Source organism: Hippocampus bargibanti, linkage group LG02, assembly GCF_051943395.1.
Source record: "Hippocampus bargibanti isolate YZ-2025 linkage group LG02, ASM5194339v1, whole genome shotgun sequence".
NCBI lineage: Eukaryota > Metazoa > Chordata > Actinopteri > Syngnathiformes > Syngnathidae > Hippocampus > Hippocampus bargibanti.
In genome coordinates this window covers 10,928,937-10,942,500 of record NC_142735.1, presented here as the reverse complement: position 1 = coordinate 10,942,500, position 13,564 = coordinate 10,928,937, and the positions used below count along the sequence as shown (strand labels likewise).

The window sequence follows — 13,564 nt, the reverse complement described above, 5'->3', positions numbered from 1 at the left end:
TTGAAGAATAACAATTGGATTGGATTGGATATGCCTTTATTAGTCTCACAGTGGAGAAATTTACATTTCACAGCAGCAAAGTGATGAAAGGAATGAAAGTAGAAAAACAACAATAAGAACAACAATCAACATTTAATTGAATTGAAATCAATACTCGTGTCACTCACCATTCAAAGGGTGTAGTGCTTCCATGCCAGTTCACATTGTATCATTTGGGGTTGTTTATTATATTGGATGTGCGTAGTATGACGTGAATGCACAAGTGTGTTTCTCCAACAGAGGATGGAAGAGTGCATGAAGATCGGTCTGAACAGAGATGAAGAATTTATGTCTGCATCTTCTGTTGGGAAATCTTTATTTTCAAAGGGTAAGTATAGAAAATAGGCGGGTGGATCATTGTACTGTATACATACTGTAGTATGTCATTTTCTCTATCATTTGCAAAATATGTGCTATCCTTGCATAGGTCATGGCAGAAAGCCACAGATAGATGCCACTACCCAAGCGTACAATGGCCGGGGGAGTTATTACCCTCCTTACATGGACTCACTTTCCTCTCAGCCCAATTACGACCAGACCATCACCACTTCCGTATTGCCTCAGACTTCACTTCCATGTCCTCAGAACTTCCAGCTCCGACACCTCATTGCCACTCCATCACATCGTCAATGCACAGCTAGACAAAATCTACCAGGATGGGCTACCAATCAGCCTGACGGGCGCCACTCCTCTGTGATGTCTTATTCAGAGGATGCCATGACAAGCGGGAGCTCAAGGAGGAAGAACTTTCATCCATCCCACGAGCTAGATTTTAAACCAGGTCTGATGAATAAACTCACAAGGCTTTGCTTTTTGTTGCATCACACATTTATATGCTTATCTTTGTGTCCTTATGTGTTTGTCATTCTCTGCTAAATAGTCCGTCTGTCCAGTGAGCTTGGTGAAAACAGGGACAGCAGCGGCAGCACGGGGAACAGACAGGCTAAGAGTGAGAAGAAGAAGAGGAGGAAAACAAACACCTCCACCAAGAGAGACAGAAGCAGTTTGCTGGAGTAAGACTTTTTGTTACACTACACAATCCTGTCGACCATAATATCCTGTCTCACACTCACTAAAAGCCCTGTTGTGTGTTCTAATCAAACTTGAGTTAAAAAGACACTCATCAGGCAATTACGTAGTCCAGCTGTATCAAATACAATCATTGTATATATTATCGTGGTTTTACATTAGTGTAGAACCACATGACATAATCACACTCTGAGGTTGGCCAAACCATTGTGATGCTCGACATGAAGAGGTTACCTTAATTAACAGTTGATGTTGTTAACACATTAAGCCCGAAAGAATAACTGAGTCCAAAATAAGTGAGTGGCCTTTTTCTCTCCAAATCGTGAACCCTCAATAAAGCTTAGCACTTGTACTTTTAATATTAGAAATGTCAGAAACACGTTAAATTAAGGCTGCATTTTGATTGATTACATCCAAGAAATTCAGCGAATAGCTCAGTGTTTTTCTATTGTAATGTTGATCATAATAGTTGCATTTGGATAGCTGTTTGTTTTATGGATGAAAAGGTTTCTTCAGCCGTCATCTGTACTTCGGCTGAAGAAACCTTTTCATCGATGGACCACTCCTGTACGACTGAGAGCTTACATAGATTGTTTTATGGTATTTAGTGTAAAATATTTGAGAACCACTGCTCCATTTGAATCAAATGGCATATTACTCTTTACTTTTCCAGATCGAACACTTCCTCTCCCTTGATGGCGCAGAAATCTGAGAGTGAAGAATCATTACAGAAAGGCAGCACCAGCAGCAGGATGAGAAGAAACATCACTGGAGCTGCAGGATTACCAATGAAGACCAAGAACGAGACACAGGAATTTGAAAGCCCAAAGAGCTGCTCTATCAATGAATTGCAAAGTGAACGTGAAGTGAGTCATTTGCAACAGTCAGAGAGCAGCAGCACGTGCAATTCACCATCCCGATCTGAGGAGTCGAGTGGCGAAAGTGACAAGGCTGTAGGAGTAAACAATAAAAAACTGGAAGAAGATGAAAAGGCAGACTGTAAAATTGATGGGAAAGAAGACAGAGACATCACCAGTGAGGATGAAGAGAGATCGCTAGAAGATGAGCGGGAGAATGATTCTGACGAAGACCAAGGTTGTGACATTTCAGATGAGCTGAACAAGAAAAGTAGAGAAGATTCAGCTCAGGATCAGGATGAGGAAGAGGATGATGTTGGGAATGAAGACAAAACAAAAGAGGACACGTCAAATGAAGAGGACCAAATAAGTGAGGAGAGAGAGGACAAAGATTCTGATGACATCATCATCCCACCTCAACAGGACAAGTTGAATTTGAATCTTTGAACTTATCTGAATTAAATTGCATTTTCTATATTTTATACAAGTGAATAAAATAAATGTGCTTTCAGGCCCAGAGTGCACTTTATCCCGCAAGAGAATTCTGAAGATGGCAACAGCAAGGAGGGACGCAGAACAGGAACATCTGATGAGGACTCAAATGAGTCGGGTGATGATGACATCGAGAATCTCCTTGCACCTCAAGCTCAGATAAAGATAGGAGTGTAAGTCAACTACAACAGATGGAGCACAGTAAAAGGCAGTACTCTAATTGTTAAATGAATCCACTGCCATCTTTTTTGCAGAGAAAAAGTCAAAAGAGCAGAAGAACCAAAAAGTATAACCAACAAAGGTATCGTCACAAGGATAAAGGCAAAATGCAAACTTTATGGATATTCACTCCGGTTGTTTACTTTCCAGTAATTTGCAACATGGAGATCTTCAGAAGAGAAACACACACAGACCGGCAAAGCGACTCTGATGACCATTTTTATGACTGATGGCTATTATTTAGTTTCTCTCTTTTATCCTACAAGGGTAACTCTTTTATCCTACAAGAAGCCCGTCAGCCTAGAAAGTACGTGTGATCTTTTGTTTTAGCGATGCAAACAAAGTAGTATCAATCTTTTTTCAAATGTTTTTTTACATTTTTTTTATCATACGCGTTGACATGCTGTAATCGCTCAAAGTAGTATACTGGTCGTAGTCAGTTTCAAAGATATACTCTATAAAAACTTGTTGAAACTCCTTGACAAAAAGCGTGGCAATGTGGCAATACTGAAGCTTAGCTACTTTGTCTCTGTTTGGGGAGGCAATTCACTTGCCTCACTTGGATCATTTCGGGCTCTGATGAGATCAAATATGTAGACAACTGATAAAAAAAAAAGATTCGATTTTGTTGTTTTGATTGATGTGTCACAGCAGGATTATTTATATTTTGATAGTAGTATCCACTGGTGAACAATTTAACACTCCTTCCTGACTATAACAGTACATATAAATCCTTGAGATTATGGCAGAATTATTGCACATGTACGCCTAATCTAATGTTGCAGTCATTGAGTATAAATTGTATACACAAACAGTGTCATACTTCAAACATTTTCGATTTATTTCTGCTGCTTCGTCACAGCAGCACAGTCAAAAGATGATCAGACCTCCCTGGTACTTGACGAAAAGAAAGAAAAATGTTGGTTTTCAGAGGGACAGCGGGTTGGTTTGAAACAGGCTTACATTTGTATTATTAGTCCTCATTTCAGTTAAATCTTCACCACCTGAGCCGCCATACAATGGCTGACTCGTCTGTTGTTTTCATCTGATGAGGCAGCGCGTTGAATAAGCAACCTTCCATAGGTCCCACCCACATGGCCTTTGGTCAAGCGTCCGGGATTGACACATACACAGCCAATGATATCCTGCAGAGTTTCGATGGGTACATCAATACAGAAGACTAAACGGAAAGACACACCATGATGGGGTTTTTCTGTACCTTAACAAAGAAGCGCAGATCAGATGGAATGAGGAGAATGTCCGGTGTCAGTGGTAACTGACCGAAAATCTGGAATTTCTCATAGTCCATGTTCACATCCTCAACGGGTGGGTACAGCGGGTAGTAACTGAGAGGAAGACAAATACTGATTTGTAATACACCAAGGATGATTGATAGGTTGAACACCCCCCCCTCCCCCCGACCCCATCCTACCATCTTTGCGTCAGTATGTGCTTCAGAATGCGAGAGAATCTGTCCGGTCCAGCACCACTGCAAAATGGAACATAAATGTTTATGGAGAGCAAAAGACTACTTCGGACATTATTAGGACATACTGTAATTGGTAATTAGTCCAATACACTTAGCCATGAAGGCAGCATGGATGAGTGTGTGAAGTGGTGTAAATTCATTGCAGACTGATTTTTAACAGACTTTTTTTGGGGTGAGGTCACATTCTTAATGAAGGGAGATAAAAAAAATAGCAAGTGTAGTGATTGCTCTCGCAAGTATGTGTTGACTGTCCTCAAGATGATCATCATGCCATGTTTTAAAAATGGTGATAAAAGTGTATATTCTATCTGAGAAGAGGTCATGTGGCCCGAAATAAACATGCTATTTTTCCAAACGCGACATTATGAAAACTGATGCCTGCTCACGAGCTGATCTCCTCCGCGCCCAAGTGGAACACGATATCAGTGGAGGTCAAACCAATGGCCACACCCTCAATCAGCAAGGTGCAAGGATCAGGAACGAGAGTCACACGCTGCAGGGATTAAAATGATTTTAGGAATTGTCTATATTTGAATCAATAAGACTTTTTTAAATGATACAAAACAAAGGTGTGTATCTCACAGGATTCTTGCTGAGGTTGGGCATGATGAAGGGTGGCTGTGGGTAGATGTAATGATGGTGGACATCTCGAAGTGAAGGAACAAAGACCAGGTGACAGTTGACACTGCAACAAGAAAACAAGCATTGGGAAACTATTGCTTAAGAACAGAATGCTAATTCAGACAAACAATTGACTGCACTTGAACAAGATATTTTAAGTGTCATGGACGCTGTTTAAAAAGGTTTATGATGTTGAGTGCGGACAAATAACAAAACATACGATTTTGTGCCTTCCACGATGCTTTCGATGCATCTCGAGAAAATGACTTCAAAAGGCTCAGTCACCTGGGATTTCTGTTTGAGGAAATTGAAAACTTAACTGCATTTATAGACCACTTTAAAGCAACCATAGACAAAGTGCTGTTAAAGGAGCAAATAGCATTATCTGACCAATGCAACTAGCCATTTTTTTCCTGTGACTATGCAAAATGGCATTCAGTGGTAAGTTTACCTCAATTTGTTCATGTTTCGAGTCAATGAAAGGGCCCATCTGTAGAAAGGAACAGTTCAACAGTTCATCATTCATGTGAAAAATGATTTTTGAAGATGTGCAAGTGCGGTAACCCAGAAGAAAGAATATTAACAAGTATGCAGATGTCAGGACGATCCCTTCCAATAACATGGATCAGGTCCAGGAGAGGTTCAAAGTTCAGGCTGTCAGAAGGTGTATAAGGCCCACAAGCCACAAGCACACTGACGGGCTCTGGAATTACATGATATCACAACAGAGAATCATAAATATTTCCATTGAGATTCACGAATAAGGTGAAATGTGGGGTGGCCGAGCTGCGGCAACAAAGCAACTAGTAACCTGCATCTTGCTCTACCTTCAGATGGTTCTATTTTCCCTGCTGGTGAGTAGAAGGGAAGTGGGACACCCTGAAAAAGAGACAAACGTCATCATGACCCAAACGGATTTGATGGAGACAAGCTACGGTTTCAAAACAATTAATCTGAATATGTTAAGTCAGGTATCAACTTGTGCTGACCTCATAGAGTTTAGAAACCACCAGTTTCCTCCCTGTTGTGTTCATTCCTTCCATTGCCACCACCTGGAGAACGGCAATTGATGATAAAGCATGTCAAAACATTTTCGCACCAAGCAGTCCAGTCGACTTCTGCTTGTCATATTACAATTTTGGAACAGTAAATGCCAATGTAGTTGTTTGTCAAAAAGTGGTTGTGTCGGCATGATGGTGAGAAATAGTGTCACTTTCAGTAGCCCAACTATGAATTCAACTGAGAATTATTTAGTATCGTACTACAGAGCAGCATCCATAAACAATGGCACACAGGTTGAGATACGTTGAACTCGCTGAGGGCACGTTCTCTCTGGAGCAACCAGCTTTCATTTCGGTGCAAGGTTGACGACAGAGGTCTGAAACACTGCACAGATGGGCTTCATTTAAACAGTAGTGCTCAACAGTTGCAGAAAGCCCTTTCGCTTGCAAACTCTTAACATAGGCTCGTAACAAGTTATATTCGGACTAAACAAGTTCTGTGTTGTCAGCTTGACAAACCCAATTCACACAACAGTATTGCAAGATTTAATTGATTCCAATTTTGGATTAAACACACACTTGAAACTCCAGCGTGCACAGCCCCCGTACTTAAGAACGATTCATAATGAAACACACCTTATGTGCACACAGTCAGTTAAATGTTCCCAGGTGAGAATTATTGCTGTGTGAGCTCTCGGTCAGACTCTGGCTGAGTCTTCAAACCAGCTCTTTGGCAAACTCAGTTACTATAGGTGGCCCATATAACCTGCTGCACACCGTCTTAGTGCAAAGGCAAAGGAGAAACCACCAAACAGTGTTTAGTCATCAATAATAAGTCACGAGGGCAAAGTCCTTCAACAAAGCATCTTAGAGCTGTGTTTGAACTCACCTGTCCAGGAAACAAGGAATACTCCTGGAGCTCTGACAGGTCTACACATACTTGCTGACCACCTTGCTCTTGTCCCGCTTCCAACAAAACAGACTGTGCATTCAATTTGCCATTACTGTCACAGCACACCTGTCCCAAAACTGATATACAGTCCTACGAAAAGACAAATACAGCGTGAGGAAAGTAGCAATGATGCACCGAAACATTTACACCTGCATAATATAATGATGCTTGAGAGGTCAGTATTAACAATGTCCTGGTTCAAAGATCATGGTTTATTTTGAAAATATGAAGATATTTTTTGAACATAACTTTATAGTTGTTTGCCATGGTGTAGAGCTATCACGATTTCAAAGTTTTGGAGTAGACTATCCCACCAATCAACCAAATAAAACTAGATTTTGTATTAAAAGCTGCGTGTTTGCTTTCAACATTTAGCTTGTAGTCGACGTGCACATTCCACCATGATGTCCCTGATCCACTGGTGAAAAGATGCTTTGATCCTCTCCTCTTATATCTAGAACTGCTTTATGTAACAAAGAGGGTACAGAAAGTGCTGAAGAATGAATGCCTTTCTGTGTCTTTGTGTTGTAATATTGTCTTTGTTTTGTCATATTTGTTTTTTTTTTTGTTCTTTTGACTTCAAGACGGCGCCGCGAGAGTGGCTGCCTTTCCAGCAGCTCATGTATTTTGTTTTTCTACTTTCATTCCTTTTATCGCTTTGCTGCTGTAAAATGTAAATTTCTCCACTGCGAGACTAATAAAGGCAAATCCAATCCAATCCAAAACTAAACATTTCCGGAAAATTGTTTAGGAACCAATTTATGAGGTCTATTTGCAACTGATTAGTGATTAAAAAAAACATAAGCAACAATAAAGTAACGTCACCCAGTGAGTGATGCAACAGAGAATGGTGTGTTGTTTCAATGACTGGTAAAGTCATTGTTTTTTTAAAGTAAAATAAGATATTTGCAAGCATATTATTTTGATTATACAAAAGATGGCTGTTTTCATGAAGGATTACAAAAAAGAGAAATGACATCTGAAAGGCTGACACCAGAGGACAATTTTAATTGTAAGAATCTTTCTCAATTATTACTATAGTTAATTCATTTGACAATTGATTAGTTGTTGATTATTTTTGACACCTATACGGTGATGGTGAACTGTGTAACATCAATTGCAGCAGTAGTTTTTCCCATCCAGAATATTAGTAATTTGCTTCTTTTTTCAATGGTCGTGAAGTTCAACATTATTCAGGTTTATCTTGATGTATTTTTTTAATTCAATTTGTCCAACACAACCCAGGGTAGCACTCATTCCATTGGGCGGTTATCCAAAATGAAGTAAAACGAGTGGGTATTTAACGCAACTGCAAATCCACACTGTGTATTGGAAGAGAATTTGGAGATTGGCACACTTTGAGATTAAGCACAAGGTACACCTTGGGAAGCCAATTTACAGCAAATATATACAAAATAAAGAACATGCCATAAACATTTTTTAATCCATAATGTGTGTTTGTTACTATGCCGCACCTGTGCTGACAGTGAGACTGGAGAAAACTCTTCAATGTTGAAATGAGACCTGAGTTCTTCTCCAAGATTTTCAATCTTCTCAGTCAACACTTAAAAACAACAGGTGAACAAGAATAGGCTCATATGAATACAATGTTAAAAAAACAAAATGCACTGGTGTAGAAAATTATATGCGGTGACGATGCATTGTGATTCACTTTATTGAATTGTTGTTCAGACTGTGAGCTGGTGACAGTAGTGCTGCATGGGATTGAAAAGTGAACTTTTTGCCCATCAAACCAAGCTCCACTTGACATATTAATTCCATGCAATTTGCAGCAGATAACAATTCACCGATGAAATCCTATCTATTGTCTTCAAAATGTTGTATCGCCCAGCTGTACTTACATCTAAAATAAACAATTAACTGTGAACAAAGACCTTTTTACGGATGTGTCAAATGACCTTAGTGTATCACCAACTACTGGCAATAAAGACTTAATGTCCATTTTGTTTTGCGGAGAATATCATTGGCTGATATGAGCATCCTCCGTTAGTATCTTCTTCTTTCCGCTTTTCCCCTCAGGGGTCGCCACAGCGAATCAGTGTCCTCCATCTAACCCAGTTTTGTTCATCCTCTTCTCACACCAGCTACCTTCATGTTCTCTTTGACAACATCCATAAACCTCCTCTTTGGTCTTCCGCTCTGTCTCCTGCCTGGCAGTTTAAGGCTCAGTATCCTTCTCCCGATAAAGTCGCTCTCTCTCCTCTGGACATGTCCAAACCATCTCAGTCTGGTCTCTCTGACTTTCCAAAGCCTCAAATATGAGTTGTCCCTTTGATATACTCATTCCTGATCCTATCCAACCTGGTCATTTCCAAAGAAAACCTCAACATCTTCATCTCTGCTACCTCCAGCTCTGCTTCCTGTCTTTTCCTCAGTGGCACTGTCTCCAGTCCAAACATGGCCATGGCTGGTCTCACCACCGTTTTATACACCAGACGTTCCAGCCTGCCTGGACACGCTTCTTCACCTCTTTTCCACACTGCCCATTGCTCTGGACGGTTGACCCCAAGTACTTAAAATCCTCCACCTTCTTTATGTCTTCTCCCTGTAGCATCACTCTTGTACTTGGGTTCCTCTCATTCACACACATATATTCCGTATTGCTGCGACTGATCTTCATTCCTCTCCTTTCCAGGGCATAACTCCACATCTCTAGTTTCTCCCCCACCTGTTACCTCCGTTATCAGATGCTATGAAATAAAGCAGATAGTGTCCCAGTGCTGATCTCCACCGTTTACAATAGGTGTTGAAATGGTCAACAGGAGCGATATTGTATACAGTATGACATGTGAAGGTTTCCTTTTGATTTCTGCCCCTCACCATTCCGAATATCGCGCAGTCGCTGGAACATGTACTTGTAGTTGCAATGGAGGGAATCCTCCGGACTTTCCAGCAGCTCCAGCTGCACTGCTGCATCAGAAGCCCTCCGGCCAGCCCAACGTGTACCCTGCACAGCTCCAAATGAGACCACCACTTCTCCTTTCCCTCCACGTTGGCTGTACTTCTGTGAGGGAGTGGCACTGCAGTGACGAGGGGAATATAAGTCAATTATAAGGTTGTAGGCTAATTGGATTAAATTCAATTCAATGTGGAACAAACAAAACATGATGACTATCTTTTATACCATCAAAATAATAAAATAGATTATATTAAACATTCAAAATTCAGATACAAATCAACAGTGGAAAAGAATCCTTTGACTTTCGTTTTTTTCCACACACTAGCAACCTACATGTCCTCTTTCACTATACAGTGGGGCCTCGGTTTACGAACACCTTGCCTTACAAAATTTTCGGTTTACGAACGTTAAATTTATGAAAATTAAACCTTAGATTAAGCACTACTTTTCGGGATACCCACCACGGCTGGCGGAGTAATGTTCGGCGGAAGAACACCAAAGCACGCAACCGAACAGCGCCCCAGCCGGCCTACCTTTCCACACACCCTTTATCTGAATATACACGTCGATCGTCTTCAGATTTTTTACAGATACTTTTGCTGTTATGGGGCCGAAAAAGACCCCACCACAGGCTCTTTGACTGATTTCATGCGGCTCTTCAAGGGCTTTCACATGACAACCGTCAAAAATGTTTGGCGCTGGCGCTTACATTTGTCACGTGCGGGGCGGGGCCGCGGCTCCCTGCTTCCACATTTACTGTCAATCCCCTCATCGACAGACACTGTGTATTTAGACGGGTCACGGTCATCTCGCTAGTGCCGGATTATTGATGTTCACCTCGTATCTCGCCCGTATCCTGTCTTTCTCAGCTTCGGTGCGTGTGTTGATGCGGTCTGATTTTTTTCCCCCCCGCGTCCCGTAAATGTCAGCCAAGGTCCCACTGCACCTGGAAACCTCCTGGTCTTGAGTGTTTTACACGTCTTACAGTCATCATACATGTCCTGCACTGCTCTATCTATGTAACATACTTCTTTGTCAAACCGGATTTCCTCATACAATATTAAAAAACACACTCCAGGAATGTGAAATATTCTGTAGGATATGTAGTGACACAAAGATATACATGATCTGCAAGCTTTTAATTGCACTTTACAAGCAGAGAAAATAAGATCAATCAGTGTTTGGTTTACATCAATTTTCCTTAAAATGACACAGAATAGTGATGTATATTATTTTATCAGCACAATGTTCTACAGTATTCTGGTTTTGCATATAATTTCTTAAAATAATAATTATTTCATTACTGTGTGAATTTACTTTTCAATTGCTCATTTCAGGTTGTTTTTAAAATACCTGCAGAAGCAAGATTATTACTTGAGGAATAAGGGATCACTATCATGAATTTCAAACACCCAGATGGAAATCTGCACATCACCTCTACATTGATACGCCGATGCTGTCACATGTTTATTTATATTTTTTTTTATGTGGATGAAGAGTGTATACCTGGGAGAAAAAGACGAAGGGGACAGCAGGACACCAGGACTGGGCAACAAGGCCGAGCTCCTCTTCGAATGAGGATTTTCTGGAGTGGTTAGCACTCTTTTTAGGGAGCCCTGCATGCAAGTGCAAAAACTCAGGTAGTGTATGACACAAACATTAAGTGGACAATCGATGAAAAGGTTTCTTCAGCCGTCATCTGTACTTCTTTGAAGGTGTCGGACATTTCGCTTTTTATGCAAGATGCTTCTTCAGCGAACTAAAGTCTTACTGGTACTTTAGGCCCTATATATATATATCCTACTGTCTACACATGGCGGTGCCGGACACTGCGATGATAGGTCCCTGCTCTCAGGTTGGGGGGAGCAGCGGCTCCAGATTGTTCTGACTCCCACTCCACTGACTCCCTGCGGCTCCACTGATTGTTCTTATCATCCTGACTAACGACTGGCCTGATTGCCCCACTTCCTCCGCTATCAACTCATCAGCATTACTAATCCTATGTTGCCTAAGTAGGCTGTTGCACGAACGATACAAATTCAACCTCACACCCCCATATCAGTTTAGTGAAGGTTTTAGCTGTTTTATGAAAATCGCTTATTTTACTCCCCTTTCAAACCATCTATGTTCTTTCACTAAGATTTTAACCTCATTGTCGTCAAATGAGTGGTTGCTAGCTTTTAGGTGCATATGTACTGCCGATTGAGGCCCACTAGTATTATCCCTGCGATGTTGATAGTCTTTTTTTGAGAATTTGTTTAGTCTCCCCAATGTATTGCTCTTTACAATTTTCATTCTTACAATGTATTGAATAATCTACATTACTTTGTTTTTCATTTGGCAGCCTATCGTTTGGATGCAATAATTTTTGCCTTAAAGTGCAATACATTGGGGAGACTAAACAAATTCTCAAAATAAGACTATCAACATCACAGGGATAATACTAGTGGGCCTCAGTCGGCAGTACATATGCACCTAAAAGCTAGCAACCACTCATCTGACGACAATGAGGTTAAAATCTTAGTGAAAGAACATAGATGGTTTGAAAGGGGAGTAAAATAAGCGATTTTCATAAAACAGCTAAATCTTTCATGAAAACGATTTGGGGGTGTGAGGTTCAATTTGGATTGTTCGTACAACAGCCTACTTAGGCAACATAGGATTAGTAATGCTAATGAGTTGATAGATGTCGGCTGAAGAAACCTTTTCATCGATGGACCACTCCTGTACGACTGAGAGCTTACACAGACGTATTAAGTGGACAAATAAATCAAACAATTTCAAGTATAGCAAAATATTAAAATGACCACTAACCTTTGCAGGAGTAGAGTAGCAGTCCAGTAGATTGTCCTCTTCTTCTTCAGCTTTTATTCTTTAGCGAGCAGACGTTGAGGACTGGGATGTAATTGCCAGATTTAACAATACACAAACATTGTTGGGATGGATTTCATTGAAAAAAGGATACATGTCCTGTATTGTGTTAATGTCTCTAGGTGTGTTTCGATCTTCTTTCTTGAAGCTGTGTTTGGATTTAATGCGCTTGCTTAAACCCTATCCAAAGAATGAACAACGATTCAACATGAGCAACCAAATGACAAAGTTACGGAATGTTGATTGAATGAAACAGGTTCAATGTTGTAATGACCTCGTGTTCAAATTGTTCCAGAGTGTCCACAGAAAGCAAAAGACCATTTTTAGTGGTGCTGTATGCAACCCATTCCAAAACCCACTCATCTGCTTGGATCCTGTTGCAAACGCATTGCTCTACCACTAAGGGACACATGAGATACACAATACACGTGAAAGCTATTGCCAATGTAAAGTTGCAGAAAACAAATAGATTGCAGAAAACAAATAGCAGCATAACAAGTGGAGAAGAATGATGTTAAATGCGATGCTTACTTTTGTCCAAGACGAGGTCATCTTTACAAGCTATGCAGAACATTTCGAGTTCTGATTTCAAGTCTTCTGGTGTTACCCGTGACATTGTTGTGCGTTCTTGAGTCAACGACGGTGGAAACAAGACCGAAAAGTAAGGGCACGATTTGAGGTAATAGTTAAGCTACGAGCGGTTGCCTGAATCGAAAGTCATAGCACCGGTCCAACCTTTGAAAACAGACACTTCGACATCGGTACAAACTTTAACACCCGAGATCAACCGCCAAAATGACAGTTAGTCAACAGTGAAGGAAGCTCGCATCATTTTACCGCGAAAATACCCCTTTGAACTAATTCCTTTTCCGCTTGTTTTCCTTATTGTGGAACGGATGAACAGCAGGAAAACGGTCTGGCCCATTAGCGTCATCTGCTGTTTCGGAGGGCATATCGTACATTAATTTAATTTAATTTAATTTAATTTAATTTAATTTAATTTAATTTAATTTAATTTAAAACCAAACATTCTTGTTCCTTGTTCTTGATTTCGACGTCTGCAGACCGGTCTAA

The 13,564-nt window shown here is 40.6% G+C and overlaps 2 protein-coding genes across 2 annotated transcripts in view; one reads left to right on the top strand and one right to left on the bottom strand.

Annotated features, from left to right (window-relative positions):
• The window catches only part of LOC148901527 (uncharacterized), a 3,963-nt gene extending 654 nt beyond the window's left edge, over nt 1–3,309 (top strand). Inside the window, 7 exon segments of the mRNA XM_088988712.1 lie at nt 280–367; nt 467–820; nt 920–1,052; nt 1,742–2,353; nt 2,438–2,590; nt 2,672–2,718; nt 2,787–3,309. Coding sequence (XP_088844838.1) covers nt 280–367; nt 467–820; nt 920–1,052; nt 1,742–2,353; nt 2,438–2,590; nt 2,672–2,718; nt 2,787–2,866 — 1,467 coding nt within the window. The 3' untranslated portion in view covers nt 2,867–3,309.
• Nucleotides 3,310–3,456: 147 nt separating this feature from the next.
• On the bottom strand, nt 3,457–13,344 carry pola2 (polymerase (DNA directed), alpha 2). Its single transcript, XM_088988698.1, has 18 exons — nt 13,022–13,344; nt 12,765–12,889; nt 12,585–12,670; nt 12,434–12,491; nt 11,126–11,235; nt 9,541–9,740; nt 8,175–8,263; nt 6,637–6,789; nt 5,736–5,798; nt 5,574–5,625; nt 5,331–5,449; nt 5,198–5,236; nt 4,967–5,040; nt 4,708–4,810; nt 4,512–4,618; nt 4,069–4,125; nt 3,856–3,982; nt 3,457–3,781 (listed from the first exon to the last, which is right to left on the bottom strand). Exons 1-18 carry the CDS (start codon nt 13,104–13,106, stop codon nt 3,626–3,628), a joined length of 1,803 nt encoding a protein of 600 aa, XP_088844824.1. The 5' UTR covers nt 13,107–13,344; the 3' UTR covers nt 3,457–3,625.
• Nucleotides 13,345–13,564: the final 220 nt, after the last annotated feature.

Coding starts and splice junctions, on each gene's coding strand:
- pola2 (XM_088988698.1), bottom strand. CDS start 13,106: ATGTCACGGGTAACACCAGAAGACTTGAAATCAGAACTCGAAATGTTC. Junction 12,492..12,584: donor ATTAACACAATACAGGACAT/GTATCCTTTTTT, acceptor TGCTCGCTAAAG/AATAAAAGCTGAAGAAGAAG. Junction 9,741..11,125: donor CCTTCGTCTTTTTCTCCCAG/GTATACACTCTT, acceptor TCGTCACTGCAG/TGCCACTCCCTCACAGAAGT.